A 17821-nucleotide genomic window follows, 5' to 3' on the forward strand; every position below is an offset into this window, starting at 1 on the left:
CCTGGTACACAATAAAGAGTTTAATAAGTAGTACCCAATATTCTATTATTATAACACAACTTCTGCTCCTTAATAGTTGTGGTCAAGTTATTTACACATGAACCTCACTTTCATGTAAACTGTAAAAGGAGGATAGCCCTTACTGATCTCATGGAGTTGAGAGTATTAAATAAAAGCATGTGGATGAAATGACTAGTATGTTATCTGCAATAATTGGCATTCAATAAAAAGTAGCCATATAAATACTACTGAACTAGCTTTGCCATCCATGGGAAAAAGATCAAAGGGATAAAGATTTCTTCCATTCCAAGGAAAAGAATGAGGGCAACTATTATTGTTTCACAAGTAATGAAAAATGAAAATTATTGAGGTGGCATAGGTAGAGGATAATTCTTTTCAAAATATGGTGCCAGATCAAAGCTAAAATATGAATCTATCTCACAACACACATAAAAATTAATTTCAAATGGATTATCTACATATAAAAAGTGAAACAACAGGGCTTCCCTGGTGGTGCAGTGGTTGAGAGTCCGCCTGCTGATGCGGGGGACAAGGGTTCGTGCCCCAGTCTGGAAGGATCCCACGTGCCACGGAGCAGCTGGGCCCTTGAGCCATGGCTGCTAAGCCTGCACGTCCTGAGCCTGTGCTCCGCAAAGAGAGAGGCCACAACAGTGAGAGGCCCGCGTACCACAAAAAAAAAAAAGTGAAACAACAAAGCTTCTAGAAAATATGAGAAATCCTACATGACCTTGGGGTGGGGCAAAAATTTCTCAAACAGATCAAAAAAGCATCACATATAAAGGGAAAGTACTGATAAGCCAAACTACATAAAATATTAAGAATGTTTTAATTTAAAAAACACCATTAACAGAGTGAAAAGACAAACTACAAGAGGGAAGATATTTGTAATACATGTATCTGACAAAGTACTTAAATACAGACTATATAAACAATACCTCAAATCATAAATAGACAAGACAACCCAACAGAAAAATAAGCAGAGTGATCTGAATAGATTCTTCACAAAAGAGTAAATTCAAATGGGCCTGTAAACATTAAAAAAAAAAAAAAAAAAGATTCAAAATGTGGTCCATGGACCCCTGGGGGGGTTCCTGAGACTCTCATTTCAGGGGAGGGTCCATGAGGTCAAAACTATTTCATCTTAGAAGCTATTTGCTTTTTTCACCATGTTGATATTTGCACTGATGGTGCAAAAGCAATGGTGGGTAAAACAGTTGATGCCTTAGCATGAATCAAAGCAGAAGCATTCAACTAGCAGTCACTGTAACCTCCCTCACCAGCCACTCCAACCACTCCCACCCCCATCCAGTTTTGCTTCAGAATGTCCTTAAAGAATCGTTAAAAATTACCCAAGTGTTCTAAACTCTCGATCTCTGAGTACACCTCTTTTTAATATTCTGTGTGATGAAATGGGAAATATGCATAAGTACTTCTGTTGCATGTAGAAATACAACAGTTGTCCCAAAGAGAAGTACTCGTGCAGTTGTTTAAGTTGCTAGCTGAAGTAGCCGTTTTTTTCATGGAAAACCATTTTTACACAAAACAATGACTGACAGACAAACAAACCATGGTTATTCAAGACTGGGCTACACACAGTTGATACTTTCTTGAAAACCACGTGAACCCGTTGCTTCAAGGAAAATAACTGACAGTATATGTTACCAATGATAAAATTCAAGCTTTCAAGTGAAAATTAGCAATTTGGAAATTTGTATTCACCACTAGCTTGACGGCTCTCCCATATTGATGCTGATGAGATTGGTAATATTGATGAATGTGATTTTTTTAAATATTGTGTAATAAAATGTGTCAACGTTTAGTGAATCTGCACATCTCAGTGGACCAACAGTTTCCAAATAACCAATTCATGATCTCCCAATAGCATGCACTGGTAAAAGATTCATTAAAAGGGCATGATAGAGCAGTGGATTTTAATGTAATAATGTACAAAAAGTTCACTGATATAGATTCAGATTCTACATAGCAACTAACCCTTTGTGAAAATTAATAAAGGGAAACTAACTAAAATGGAATCAAGAAGCCAGAAGGGAGAGCAGAGCCTTCATGCACAAATCACTTTACATCATCACAGACCCCAGCAGGAAAAGAGTACCTTACATCTCCCGCAGGAAGTAATACTACTTTACCATTGCCAGGAAGAGAGAGATTGATTTTCTCCTTGTCTGGCAACAACTCAGCCAATGAAAAGCCATTATACTGCAAACTCTCAGTTTTCTCCAATGGACTTTAGGTTTATAACAGCCCCTCCCAAGTTCCCCTTATTCTCTATAAAAGAACTTCTCCTTTGCTTTACCAGACTTGCATGTGGTGAACCACAGCTGCATGTCCCAAACTGCAATTCTTCGCTGTTTCGTTGGTAATAACTGGCTATTTTATTGTTTTACCTTAACACCTTAAAGAAACTATCACTTATCAAGTTTTGGTGTAATGCAAAGAATATCCACAATTACTACTACTCTCTTTTCCAACAACCTATGTTAAGGCTTAAACAAAAACATTATCACCTACAAGCTAAATGCAGAAGCAGAAATGAGAATCTAGCTGTCTTCTATGCCAGTATTAAAGAGATCTGCAACAATGAAAACAATGTCACTCTTCTCATTAAGTTTTTGAATTGGAAAAGTTATTTTCATAAAACTTGTTATTTAGGTTAACACACAACAGGTTTATTATTATTTTTAAATGAATGAATAAATGTATATTTAAATTTAAATTTTTTAATTAAAAATTTCAGCTATAATTTATAATATGGTGTGTATTGATAGATGCAACTCAAACAAACAAGAGCTCTTTTGGGGTCCTAAATAATTTGGGGGAATGCAAGAGAGTTCCTGAGACAAAAAAGCTTGAGATCTGCCAGCATAGAAAATATAACTCCAGGAAATAAAAGAAAAAATTTATATACAGATATTCACAGTGTACTATTTAAAATGAAAAATTGGACATTCTTGAAATTCCCTGTGGAGGTTAGGCAAACTACAGCATGTATTAGTAGAATAAAATATCAGATTCTAAAGAATATATGTTTACCACCTTAGTAAACAGAATTCAAAATTTTAAAAAGAAAATGTGGAACACAAATATTGGGAACATTTAGAAAATATGTAAAGATATAGACTGAATGGGATTAAAAATGAATTCTGAATGACATAAATAAGAGCTTTATATCTAAGGATTAATTTTAGCAAAGCTGGTTAAGCATAGGAAATTTTGATTTTTCAAAACAAAGAACAAGATTTGGGGCATAGAGTCTCCTGACTGAGGACAGATGGAGCAAAGGGAAATGGGTTAGAATTGTAATGACAACAACAAAAAGTTAGGCTTAGATGAATAAAACTTCCCTTAGAGATGGCTTGTTTTCAGTATTTCTTCCCTAGAGATCTCAGGAGTAGAACAGACCTAATTTTCACTCTCAATTCTCTATCACAATGGAATGTCCTCTCCATCTATACCAGCATCACACCAGTAGCCTCTGACAAGGTCTGGACACACATCACCACACACTTAGTGAAGGAAGACATCCCAACTTCAGTTAGCATCTGGAGGTTTCCAGGTGTGGGATAGGCAATATGGTGTGGAAAGTGAGGGGTGAGACACAGAACTGTATCCTATGGGAAGGGGCAGTGGCTATTGTTTCCTACTCAGAATATAAGGCAAGGCTGTTCAGTGATAGGGTAATTAACAACCTGCAGCAGCCAGATGGGCCCTCTGCTCTCCTTTCCCTTTTTCCTGCCCTAAGGCCCCACCCTTAAATCTGGCATTTGTGGGAAAAACAAAAAGGTGAAAGTGTGAGTGGCTGGTTGCCCAGCAACATGGTAGTGATGAGGCTCTCACAAAGAAGTCATCATTATAGGCATCTGTGCTGACAGAGGAAGGGGGCTGGCAATGGGTGGGGGTGGAGAGTGAAGGGGACTACAGAGGCAAGACCTATCAATTCGCTAGTGGCTGACAAAAAGCCTCCTAAACACTCCACCTCCTCTTCTAGTTCAGTGTCCCAGTCCAGGGAGACAAGCTTGCCTGAGAAAGATCTAACTGAGGAGGGTTAGGGGATGGATTTTTCTCCATAATCAGTGTGTACTCACTACACTGAACTTGTACACAAATTGATTACATGAACTAACACTGAAGGGTGCAATGGGGAAAGCATAAGTTTCTGAGTCCCATGTAGGGGCAAACCTCAGTCTTAACTCTCCCAGTTAGATAGTTCTGGGAAGTTATGCTACCTCCCTTATCCACTGTATACCCCTCTGTAAAAGTAGGGATGCTGCTGATTTCCATGTAGGACCGCCTGGAAGATGAGCAGCCATAAATGAAAACACTTGGTATGGTGGTCAACACATGGTGGACAGCCAAGAGATGGCAGTTTCTCCTATCTTCGATAAGTGGTGGCCAACGTGATGACAGAGGAAACAATGTCCATAAAGGTCCTGGGCCTAAATGTAGTCGCCCAGCACACCCTCTGGGTCGATACTCTCACACCTAAGTGGTTCCACAGCATCAAATCCTTTTCTAGGAGGAACAGACTATGTATTTTTAAAAAATAAAAGAAGGTTCTCTCTTTCAGGGAACCCTCTTGTCATTATACCTTCAGTCTTATTCTCATCTCTGCTTGATACCTGAATAGGATCCATGGAGTATTTCTTGAGCATCTACTATATTTTGAGCAATGAGCTCAATACGTGACATCATCATATTCCATGCGAAGAAACCTGAGACAGGTATAATAATTCCCAAGGTGCAGATGAAAAAACCAAGGCTAACTGCTCACTGAGAGACAGGCAAAGCTACAAGGTCAGGGTTTGAACCCAGCTGATCAACCTCCAAAGCCTGTGCTAACTGCCATATAATGCTCTCTTCTTGACATGGGAGGTGGGTGAGGTAGCAGAAAGAAGGAAACAAGTCCCATCTGTTAAGAGTGGTATACAGGAGTGAGGAGGCTTGGCCCTCTGCCTCACTCCCTCCAATCCACCAGGATCCTGAGCCAAAGACACTAACACCCTCTCTCATCAGCATCCTTCCATGGTTTCCAACTGCCCATGGGGGAGATTCAAGTACTTGGCATCACGGTCCTTTCCTTCACAGCTGTTATATCCTAGGATTCCGACATGAATTCTTTCTCTAGACAAGATTCAGGGACAGTCCCATGCTTTCAGACCTTGATGCCTCTGGCCTGCTGGTCTCACAACCTGGAACAACCTCCCCATGAAAGGAATCTTAGGAAATAATTCAGACACATGAAAAGGAAAAAAGAAAAGGAGCTTAAGGAATAGTTCTCTTCCCCGTGAAGACACAGCTCAGGCAGCACCTCCCCCAAGAAGCCTTTCCTAGGTTACCTATGAAGGATCTCTGTGCTAACCTCTGCAACGGCACTCTTATTTACTCACCTGTCTCCCACATCAGAGGGAGAGCACATGCCTCAAGAGTAGGGGCCCAGGCCCAGGGATCGCTGAACCCAGAGGGGAACAGTTGCTGAACATAGAATTCACCAAAAATGTGCAAGGCATAGGTCCAGGTGATGGAGATACAAAGAGGTGAAAAAGTAGAGTAAAGGGGATATGCACTTGAAAAAAGCCAATAATCTTGCAATTAGACAAAAAATAACTGAGTGGTAGTATTGTCAAAGATGGGGTGAATGCCAGGGCGAGTGGGCCAGGAGTTTTAGCCAACCAAAGGAACATGAAGGGTAGGATGGGGCAAGACTGGCTGTGCCTGCAGCAGGCCTGGGCTTGGCTGGCACTATTCCCAGACTCTATTTTCCCATCTTCTAGGCCTAGAACAATGCCCACATATGTCCCAAGGCCTTTCTCGACCCAAAGACTTAGAGCCTTGGCACAGTAAAGGTTCCCTGAAATAAGGCCCAAAACCATCGCTGGGTAGAAAGTACTGTACCCTTCCCCTCCCCACTAAGTGGGGAAGCCTGCCCTGGGCTCAGCAACCGACTCAGCACCACCACTGTACCCCTGCCTGGCTCTAACCACACCACCTGTTCTTCCAGGGCCCTGCACAGGACAGGCTTTCAGGATGGAGCACCCATTCTACCCTACTCTTTGCCTGGCTAACATCTCCTCCTGCTTGGAGGTGAGTCCCTTCTTAGGGAAGCCTTCCCTGAACACCAAGCGTGGTTCAGGTTCCTCTTCCTATGTGCTCCCAGGTAGGCTGTTCACCCCCATGAGATGAGGTAAGAGCAGGAGCATGAATCGCATCTCTGGCCTTTGTGAAGCACCCAGCGGGAGATCTAGTGCCCTGCACATAGTGAGCTCAGTAAATACAGTGGACTTAAGAACCTACGTGACTCCTCAGCATCTAAACTTTAAAATACTTTTTACCTTGAAATAATTAAAGATTCACAGGAAGTTGGAAAAATAGTACAGAGAAATCCTGTGTACCCTCACCCAGTTTTCCCCAATAGTTACACCACCACAAAGATCTCCCTCATGCTATCCCCTTGTATTAACACACCCACAGCCCTGTCCCATCCATAACCTCTGGTAACACTAGTCTGTTTAGTACCTCTATAATTTTGTTATTGCAAAAAATATTATATAAATGGAATCATACAGTACGTGACCTTTTGGAATGGCTTTTTTCACTCAGCCTGATGACCTTGAGATCCATCTAACTGTTGTGTGTATCAACAATTCATTCCTTTATATTGCTGAGTAGTATTCCACGGAATGGATGTTTGTTTAATCATTCACCAATTGAAGGACATCCAGGTTGTTTTCAGTTTTTGGCTATTACAAATAAAGCTGCTTATGAAGATTTGTGGATAGGTTTTTGTGTGGCATAATTTTTATATCTGATAAATGCCTAGAAGTGTGATTCCTGGGTCTTACCATTAAGTGTATGTTTAGTTTAAAAAACTGCCAAACAATTTTCCAGAGTAGTTGTACCATTTTATGTTCCACCAGCAATGCATGAGAGATCCCAGTTCTCTGTAGCCTCTCCAGCATTTGGTATCACTACTTTCATTTCAGCTTTTCTAATAGGTGTGAAGTATCTCACTGTGGTTTAATTTGCATTTCCCCAATGGCCAGTAACGCTGAACACATTTTCCTGTGCTTATTTGCCATCTGTATATCCTTTTCAGTGTAACATCTCTTCATATCCTTTGCTCATTTTCTAATTGGATTGTTCGTTTTTTTAACCTGTTGAGTTTTAAGATTATCTTTCTAGATACAATTCCTTTACCAGATATGTGGTTTGCAAACATTCTTTCCCAATCTGTAGGTTATGTTTTTATCCTAACAGGGTCTTTCACAGAACAAAAGTTTTTAATTTCAATGAAGTCCAATTTATCAATTTTTTTTTTCTGTTATAGATTGTGCTTTTAGAGTCATATCTAAGAACTCTTCACCAACCCCTGGATCCTTAAGATTTTCTCCTTTGAGTTCTTCTAAAAGTGTTGTAATATTAAGTTTTACACTTAAATCTATGATCCAATTTGAGTTAAACTGTATATAAGGTGTGAGGTTTAGGTCAAGGCTCTTATTTTTGCTTGTGAGTATCCAATCGCTCCACTGATTTGCTTGTGCACCCTAGTCAAAAGTCAACTGGCTATACGTCTGTGGGCCTATTTCTGGGTTCTCTATTCTGTTCTATTGATCTATGAGTCCATCCATCTAATGTAGCTATATAATAAGCCTGAACATTGGGTAGAGTGATTTCTCCCTCTTTATTCATTTTCAAAATTGTTTTAGCTACTCCAAATTCCTTTGCGTTCCCAGATAACTTCGGAATAATCTTGCTCTATCTACAGAAATTTTTGTTGGGATTTTGATAGGAATTCAATTAAACTAGTAAGTCAATTTGTGGAGTATCTGACATCATTACTATGTTGAGTCTTCCATCCTTGAACATGTTATGTCTCTCCATTTATTTAGGTCTTCTTTGATTAGTTTTCAGCATAAAAGTCTTAAACATGTTTTGTTAGATTTATACCTAAGTATTTTTTTCAGTGATTGTAAATGGTATTGTATCTTAAATGTCTGTTTCCACATGTTTACTGCTAATATAGTGAAATATAATTGACTTCTGAATGTTGAACTGGGATCCTGCAACATTGCTATTATTTTGGGGGGTAGATTCCTTGAGATTTTCCATATAGACCATTATGTCATCTGTGAATATAAACTTTTATTTTTTCCTTTCTTACCTATATGCCTTTTCTTTTTCTTGCCTTAAGAAAGACAAAGACAAACGCAAAACTTTCAGCACTATGCTGAATAAGACTGGTGAGAGTGGATATCCTTGCCTTGTTTCTCAGGGGGAAAGAATCCTTTTGCTTATATAATGTTGGTCCCATAAAATATTGTTTAGGTATGACCAAACCACTCTCTAGGAGAAGGAAAAATACAAAAGTCTCAATCATGGGCGATTATTATTAGTTCTCTTATAGTTTGATCCTGGGAGCCTCATTTCTATTGTTATATATTCACATTTCCAATTAAGCCAAGGTTAGGACCTTTGAATTTTTTTTTTTTTACATCTTTATTGGGATATTTCATGTATCATAAAATTCAGCCACTTAACAACGGTTTTTAGATGTTCACAGTGTGCAAGTATTCTAATTTTAGAACATTTTCTGCGCCCTAAAAAGACACCTTGTACCCATTAGTCATTCCCCATTCATGCTCTCTAATCCTTCTACCTCAGCTCCTGGCAACCACTAATCTACTTTCTGTTTCTATGGATCTGCCCATTCTGGACATTTCACATAAATGGCTTTTTTCACTTAGCATAATGTTTTCAAGGTTCACACGCATTGTGACGTGTATCAGTATCAGTACTTCATCCTTTTTTTATTGCTGAGATATTCCATCATATGCATGTATCACATTTCTTTATCCATTCATCAGTTGATGGACATTTAGGTTGTTTCCACTTTTTGGCTATTATGAATAATGCTGCTATAAATATTCATGTATAAAAGTTGTACATGAATATGTGCACAAACAAGTAGTATATCATTGTAGTTTGGATTTCCACTTCCTTAATGATTAATGATGAACATCTTTTCACATGTTTATGGGCCACCTGTACATATTACTCGGAGAAATGTTTATTTAAATCCTTGAACCTTTTTAAAATTGGGTTGTCTTTTCATTACTGAGATGCAAGAGTTCTCGATGTATTCTGGATACAAGTCTCTTGTCAGATATATGATTTGTAAATGCTTTCTCCTATTCGGTGGGCCATCTTTTCACTTTCTCGATACTGTTCTTTCATGCAACAAAAGGTTTTATTTTTGACGAAGTCTAATTCATCTATGTTTTCTTTTGTAGCTTGTGCTTTTGGTGTTGTATCTAAGAAACCACCTCTCATACAAGGTCATGAAGATTTATTCTTAAGTTTTCTTCTAGGAGTTTTATAGTTCTATCTAGCTCTTACACTTAGGTCTATGATCCATTTTGAGTCAATTTTTTGTGTATAGTTTGAAGAATGGGTCCAACTTCATTCTTTTTCATGTGGCTATCCAGTGACCCAGCAGCATTTGAAAAGACTGTTTCCCCAATGAACTGCCTTGGCACCCTTGTTGAAATCAATTGCCCATGAATGTATGGGTCATTTCTGGACTCTCAATTCTACTCCCTTGCTTTACATATCTATCCTTATGCCAGTAGCACACTGTCTTAATTACTGTATCTTTGTAATAAGTTTTGAAGTTGGGAACTGTGAGTCCTCCAACTTTGTTTTTTTAAGATTGTTTTCGTTATTCTGGTTCCCTTGCATTTCCATATGAATTTTAGGATCAGCCTGCCAATTTCTACCAGAAAACCCCAGAAAAAACCCACACACACAAGCCTCCCCCAACCGCCCTACCCCATACCCAACAAAAAAACACTGGGATTTTGATTGGGATTGCACTGAGTATGCAGATCAATTTGGGGAGTATTGCCAAATACTGTCTCCCTATGTATGAAACACTGGATATCTTTTTGTTTAAATCTTCCTACTTCTTTCAGCAACATTTTGTAGTTTTCAGTATACAAGTCTTGTACTTCTTTTGTTAAGTTTATTCTTAAGTATTTTATACCTTTGGGGGTTATTACAAATAAGATTATTTCCTTAATTTCATTTTCAGATTGTTCACTACTGGTATATAGAAAATGCAGTTGATTTTTGTTTACTGATCTTATATCTTATATCTTACATGTCACACTGCTGAACTCATTCATTAGCTCTAGAAGATTTTTAAAAAGGATTCCCTAGGATTTTCTATATACAGGATCCCATGTCACTGGCAAATAAAGATAGCTTTCCTTCTCACTTTGTAATCAGGATACCTTTTATTTCTTTTTCTTGAGTGATTACACTGGCTAGAATTTCAAGTACCATGTTGTAGAAAAGTAGCAATAGCAGATATCCTTGTCTTGTTCCTGACCTTACGGGGAAAGCATTCCATCTTTCTCCATTAAGTAGGATGTTAGCTGTGTGCTTTGGAAGTTGAGAAAGTCTCCTTCTATTGTTGAATGCTTTTATTATGAAAGGGTGTTAGATTTTGTCAAATGCTTTCTCTCTGTTGAGATGAACATGTGTTTTTTTTCTATTGTTCTATTAATATGGTATATTACACTGATTTATTTTAAGATGTTAAACCAAACATTCCTGGAATAAATTTCATTTGGTCATGGTGTATAACCCTTTTTATATGTTGCTGGATTTCTTTTGCTAGTATTTTGTTGAGGATTTTTACATTTATATTCATAAGGGATACTGGTTTGTACTTTTCTTGTGATGTCTTTGGTTTTGGTATCAGGGTAATACTGGCCTCACAGAATGAGTTGGGAAGTGTTCCTCCCTCTTCTATTTTTTGGAAGAATTTTTGAAGGATGGGTATCAATAAAAAACTCATTATTAAGGAAATTTTCAAAGGGACCAAAAAATAGTACAAGGTCACCCTTGTGACCTTGTACACCCATGTACCTTTCCATTCAGTTTCAATAATTATCAATATTCTACCATTCTGGGCTTCCCTGGTGGCACAGTGGTTAAGAATCCACCTGCCAATGCAGGGGACAAAGGTTCGAGCCCTGGCCTTGGGAGATCCCACATGCTGCAGAGCAACTAAGCCCATGCACCACAACTACTGAGCCTGTGCTCCAGAGCCCGCGAGCCACAACTACTGAGGCCACAAGCCACAATTACTGAGCCCATGTGCCACAACTACTGAAGCCCACGTGCCTAGAGACTGTGCTCTGCAACAATAGAAGCCACCATGATGAGAAGCCCACGCACTGCACCAAAGAGTAGCCCCTGCTCGCTGCAATTAGAGAAAGCTGCACAGAGCAAAGAACCAAAGCAGCCAAAAATAAATAAATTAATTAAAAAACAAAATATTCTACCATTCTTATTTCACCTACACTCATTTCCCAATGTCTCACTCTTTTAGGGGGTGAAATTATTTTAAAGCAAATCCCAGACATATCATTTCACCCTTAAATACTTCAGTTAATAAAATTATATATACACAATAGACAAAGCCTTCTTTTTTTTTAACATAACCAGAATTTAATTATTTCACCTAAGAAAATTAACAGTAACATTATCAAATACCTGGTCCCTGTTCAAATTTCCCCAAATATCTCAAAAATAATTTTAGAATTAGTATTTGAATCAAGATCAAAACAAAGTCCAACACCGGATTTAGCTGATAAGACTAATTAACAAGCCCCCTCTCCCTTTTCTCCCCATGCCATTATTTGATGAAAACAAAACAAGATCAATTAATCCTGTAAAAAATTTTTCATGTTCCATACAACTTTAACTCATTCTTCTACCTCTCATGCTTCTTTTAAACTGGGAGTTCAATCTAGATTCATGTTGTTGTGAACCTACTATTGCATTATATTAGAATACACAAAGTTTGACTGTACCACTTTTAGTGTTAAGATTGACCTATGGGTTCAGGTGCTATCAGTCTGATTCATCCATTATAAAGTTGCTCATCAACCTTTCACCTAATGGTTTTAGCAACCATTGACAATTTGTGCCTAGTCACTACATTATTTCAGTAGAAGCTGCAATATGGTGGTTTTCTCATTCTTTCTGTTCTTCCAAGGCTAGGATTTCTTACCTTCAGAACTCCAGATTCAGGTCTATGATTCCCAATTAGGATGGCAGAGTCTCCAGGTGCCCTGGAGGTGTTTTTGTGTAAGCGCCGGGGGTGTTTTTCTTTGTCACAGTGATTGGAGAATGCTTACAGCATTTATAGGCAAAGACCAGAGATGCTTCATGCTATATCTATAATCCACAGTAGAGCTCCACATAATGAATAATCTACATCCTACACAACTTGCCAAAGTCTTATTAGACATTCATAGAGATGTAAAGCCTACATAAAATTACCTACCATAAGTTAGTCTAAGCCCATTTTATATGTGAACACAAAGTATTTTTATACTGTTTCAATAAAAATTTTTCCAGAAATGTAACTATAACATAGCACATGCCTGCTTTTGTTACTCTCAAATTCAAAATAATTCCATATACAAGTGCAAATGCCTATCTTTTCCAGTGTAATCATGCTCAGGCATCTACACAATGAAATACACATTATCTTATTAATTACTTTTTATTTCTCATTTATATTACAGTCAGGACTTTATACTGATCCTTTTTGAAACTGTTCATTTGGTAAGTTAGATCACCTATGAATTCCATTTTGAGACAATGAAGGAGACTTCAGAGAATATTTGTTTTGAAATAGGAAGTGAATCTGAGAGACCTGAGAATTACTATCTACTTAAGGTCTAAAAGTCTCCCCCAATTTGATTGCTGTCCAGGGCTTATCCTTAAATCTTCCCACCATATTCTGGTTGCATCACAACAGATCACTGTGCTGGAATGAGGACAACTGGACTGCCAGCCCTGGCTCTGTCTCTTTATTAGTGGCTGGTGACCTTAGGCAGGTCATCTTAAATAAAGAGGTTAGATCACACAAGCTTTTCCCAACCTTTCAACCACTTTTTATTATCCTCCACTCTCCTCACAGAACCCAATATTTCCAAAGATTGCCAGACTTGCCAATTATTACTTATTATAGTAATTAAACAAATGTCCTATTTAATTAACCAAAGGTATATAATTGCAAAACAGAGTTATTTTTAACAACAGCAGCTAACACTCATTGAGTGCTTATTATGGCTGCACAGTGAGCCCTCCCCCACAACCCCGCCAACCCCACCGTTACTACCATACTGTGGACTCCAAACTGGGACGTGCCATCTCAACTAGAGACTAAGGTGTCCCTGGTCCTTGTCTTCTCCCTCAGAGCAGAAGTCTCCAGTCCTAAGTGCTGCCATCCTAATCTGCAAAGACCTTGTATGTGACTTGCTCATACCTCATGCTGTTTTGGCATAGTTTTCAAGTTGTAAAAGAGATCAGGGGACTACAATGAAGTGAAAGGCAAAGAAAGGGAACATTGGGAACATACTCCCTCCAGGAACTTCCAGTATTTCTACATTTTCCCCAAAAGCCTGGTCCAGGGTCCTGCACAGACAAAGAGTTCTGGAATAAAAAACTGAACTACCTGGCAGCAACTCTGGAGGACTACACACACTCCTCAGAGGCACTGACCCTTGGGCAGACTCAGAGGCTGTGTGTGGCCTCTAGAAAGGAGGCAAGCAGCCTTAGGATGCTGGGTTGTTGGGGTGACTAGTAGCAGCACAAGAACTCACTGCTCCACTTACATCTCCACTTTCTATCTCCATATACCTAGACTGACAATTCTGTTGAAGACACACGGGGGCCAGAGGGGGGTCAAGTGGCAAGATGGTCATGGTTGGAATCCTTCTGCAGAGGCATGGGCTGCCACTGTGGGCTCTGTACTCACCAGGGAGGCTGCCGGCTGGTATGTGGGTGGTGTGGATGAATCCCGAGTGGGTCCACCTCTCTGGCAGTGGCAGGGGGAAACTCCTGGTGGGGACTCACGCTAGCCTTGACCCAATGCTCATGGATAGGTGTGATGATCCCAGACACAAGACGAGACCGAAGTTCCTCACTCTTCTTGTAGACCCTGCAGGAAGGAGACGAAGTGTCAACTGCTTGCAGCTGGTTGGCAACCCTGTGTACAGTATTTTGGCGGCGGCGGCAGCGGCAATGGCGGCGGTGACCCTGATAGCTCTTGGCGTCACGCTTGGACTGTTTGCAAGGGTGTGAACGGGCCGCCCGGCGGACCTGGGTGAGGGGGGCAGTAACAGCCTGGCGTTGTCTCCGAGATTTGGGCCTAAGCTTCTTAGGCATCTGAATTGCCCCTCCTCGTTTACCACCCCATTAGAAAGCAGTGAGGGTGTAGGGTCGGTGAGGGTGTAGGGTCGCAGAGACTAGACTGGCTACTCCTCTGTGCCCTGCCCACCCCACCCCACCCCACCCCACCCCCAGCCTCATTGTGTGTTCATCACATGTCATGGGAAGGGTCATGGAAGGCAAAGACTCCATGGGGAGGATGAACCAGGTTCACAGTCCAAGTAGGCAGGGCTCTCAGGGCTTAATGTCCAATTCTGTCACTAACTCAGGGGCCCTTGGAAGGCTGCTCTAGGCCTCTTTTCTCTGCTGGTGAGAGACAAGCAATGTTACCTATAGTTGAAGTGTTGAGGCAGACTGAGGTAACAGGGAGTGGGCAGGACTCCACAGAGTTCCTAAAAATCTGGTGTTTTAAAATGAGCCATATTCCGGGGTCAAAAAGCAAACCTTATAAATCAGGGACATAGAGAGTAGACTGGTGGTTGCCAAGGGGAAGGGGGGTGGGAGAGGGTTGGATTGGGAGTTTGGATTAACAGATACAAACTAATATATATAAAATGAATAAACAAGGTCCTACTGTATAGCACAGGGAACTACATTCAATATCCTGTGATAAACCATAATGGAAAAGAATATGACAAAGAATGTATGTACATGTATAACTGAATCACTTTACTGTACAGCAGTAATTAACACAACATTGTAATTCAACTGTATTTCAATAAAAAATAAGTTAAAAAAAAGCAAACCTCATAAATGTAAAAAAAAACTGAAAACATACAGAGTATGTTCTTTGACCATATTGAATCATAGTAAGCATCAAAACTGGAAGGAAGTCTCTAAATACATGGCGTTAAGCAATACAATTCTAGATAATCCATGGATCAGAGGAAGTCTTAAAAAAAAATACAAAGTACTGAATAATAATAAAAGTACAACATATTATGTGAGATTATAGCTAAACAGTGTTGCGAGGAAACTTTATAGCACTATAAATGTTTACATTGGAAAAGAGGAAAGAAATCAACAATTTAAATTCTAATCTCAAGAACCTAGAAAAAGAAGAGCAAATTAAACCAAAAGCAAGCAGAAATAAGGAAATAATAAATAAAAATAAATAAGTGAGAAAACAGAAAAACATGAGAAAATTAAAAAAACAAAAAGCTGGTTCTTCCAAAAAATGAACAAAATTGATAAACTTCCAGCAAGAGCAGCAAACATAAAAAGAGAGAAGACACAAATCACAAATATCAAGAATGCAATGGGATATTATAACAAATTTGTTGCCATTGATAGGATAAGAGAATACTAATAACAACATAATTGAACAACTTAGAATAGACTAATTCTTCAAAAACCATGAACTATAACAACTTAGGCAAAATAAAATAGATAATCTGAATAGTTCTATTAAAGTAACACAATCCATACTTAAGCACCCCCCAAAAGAAATATCCAGGTTCAGATGATTTCAGTGGAGGAGGCTACCAAACATTTAAAGAATTAACACCAATTTACAGTCACTTCCAGAAAATACAAGAAAAGGGAACATTTCCCAATTCATTTTTATAAGGCCAGTATTATGCTGATATCAAATCCAGACAAAGACAGTACAAAAAAAACTACAGACCACTATTTCCCATGAACTTGGATGCAAAAATGCTCAACAAAATATTAACCAATTAAATTCAAAAATATATAAAAGAGGGCTTCCCTGGTGGTGCAGTGGTTGAGAATCCACCTGCCAATGCAAGGGACACGGGTTCGTGCCCCGGTCCAGGAAGATTCCACATGCTGTGGAGCGGCTGGGCCCGTGAGCCATGGCCACTGAGCCTGTGCTCCACAACGGGAGAGGCCACAACAGTGAGAGGTCCACGTACCACGCACACACACACACAAATATATATATATAACAATTACATACCCTAGGATTTATTGTATGCAAGGCTGGTTCAATAGTTACAAATCCCTACCATATCAATAAGCTAATAAAAATGATATGGTTGTATCCATTGATACAGAAAAGGTTTTTGACAAAATCCAACACAATAAATCCATTCATGATAAAAACTCTCAACAAACCAGGAATAGAAGAGAACTTACTTCCTCAACATGATACAGAGCATCTACAAAAAAACTACAGCTAACAGTATACTTAGTAATGAAAGACTGAGTACTTTGTCTTTAAGACTGGGAACAAGGTAAGGATGTTCTTCTCTCTAACCACTCTTATTTAACATAATACTGGAAGTTCCAGCCACTTCAGTAAGGCAAGAAAAAAAATGCACACAGATTAGAAAACAAGGAATGAAACTGCTCCTATTTGCAGATGACATGCCAGTCTACCTTGATATTCCCAAGGAATTTACCCAAAAAACCCTTCCAAGAACACTATGAATTCAGCAAGGTGACAGGATATAAGATCAACACACAAAAATAAACTGCTTTTCTATACATTAACAATGGACATTTGAAAATCAAAACCAAGAATGGAACACCATTTATAATCACCTCTCACACCCCAAATGAACAAAAAATTTGTCCAGGACCTATATTCTGAAAATTATAAAATGATGATGAAAGAAATACAGCAAGACCTAAATAAATGGAGAGACATACCACGTTCATAGTTAAAATGTCAATTTTTCCCATTTTAGGTTTAATGATCTGTAAGTTTAATGCAAGTCCTATCAAAATCCCAGCAAGGTTTTTTATGGACAAAGAGAAGTTTACTCTAAAGTTTATACAGAAAGGCATAGACTCAAGAATAGTGAAAACTATCTTGACAAAGAAGAACTGGGTGATCTTGAATCGCTCTACTCAATATTCAGGTGTACTACTGATAAATGGTTACACTAATAGATACTGTGTGACACTGGCAGAAAAACAGACACAAAGATCAATGGGAAAAAAAAGAGAACCCAGAAATAAACCAACACAAGTACAGACAACTGATTTCTGACACTGTTGCAAAAGCAATTCAATGACAAATGGTGCTGGAGCAACTGGACATCCATAGGCAAGAAAATGAACCTCTCCCTAAGCCACACAACTTATACAAAAATTACTTTAAAATAGACCACAGACTTAAATGTAAAACATAAAACTATAAAATGTTTAGAAAAAAAAATAGGAGAAAAACTTTGAGATCTAGAACTAGGCAAAGAGTTCTTACACTTGACACCAAAAGCTTGATCCATAAAAGCAAAACTTTATCAAATAGCTATTATCAATTAAAAACTTATGCTTTGCAAAAGACCTGGTTAAGTGAATGAAAAAACAAACTACAGGCTGGGAGAAAACATTTATAAACCAACATCCAACAAAGGAATTGCATCTGAAGTATACAAGGAACTGTCATTAGCCATCAGGGAAACGCAAATTGAAACCACAATGAACTACTACTATACATCAGAATAACTAAAATGAAAAATAGTGATAACACCAGAAACTGGTGAAGATACAGAGAAATTAGCACTCATACACTGGTAGTGGATATGTAAAATGGTACAGACACTATGGAAAACTGTTTGGC

The 17821-nt window shown here is 38.8% G+C and overlaps 1 protein-coding gene across 3 annotated transcripts in view; it reads right to left on the reverse strand.

The window, feature by feature from the left end:
• PSMF1 (proteasome inhibitor subunit 1) overlaps window positions 1–17821 on the reverse strand; it is a 46583-nt gene that overhangs the window by 11691 nt on the left and 17071 nt on the right. For all 3 annotated transcript variants that reach the window (XR_010836597.1, XR_010836598.1, XM_059037188.2), the window contains exon 4: window positions 13877–14059. Coding sequence is in view for 1 of the 3 variants with exons in the window: in XM_059037188.2 (XP_058893171.1) it covers window positions 13877–14059 (183 nt within the window). In the remaining 2 variants the exon portion in view is untranslated. The remainder of the gene's footprint in view (window positions 1–13876; window positions 14060–17821) is intronic.

The sequence above is a fragment of the Kogia breviceps genome, chromosome 14 (genome assembly GCF_026419965.1).
Source record: "Kogia breviceps isolate mKogBre1 chromosome 14, mKogBre1 haplotype 1, whole genome shotgun sequence".
Classification (NCBI taxonomy): domain Eukaryota; kingdom Metazoa; phylum Chordata; class Mammalia; order Artiodactyla; family Physeteridae; genus Kogia; species Kogia breviceps.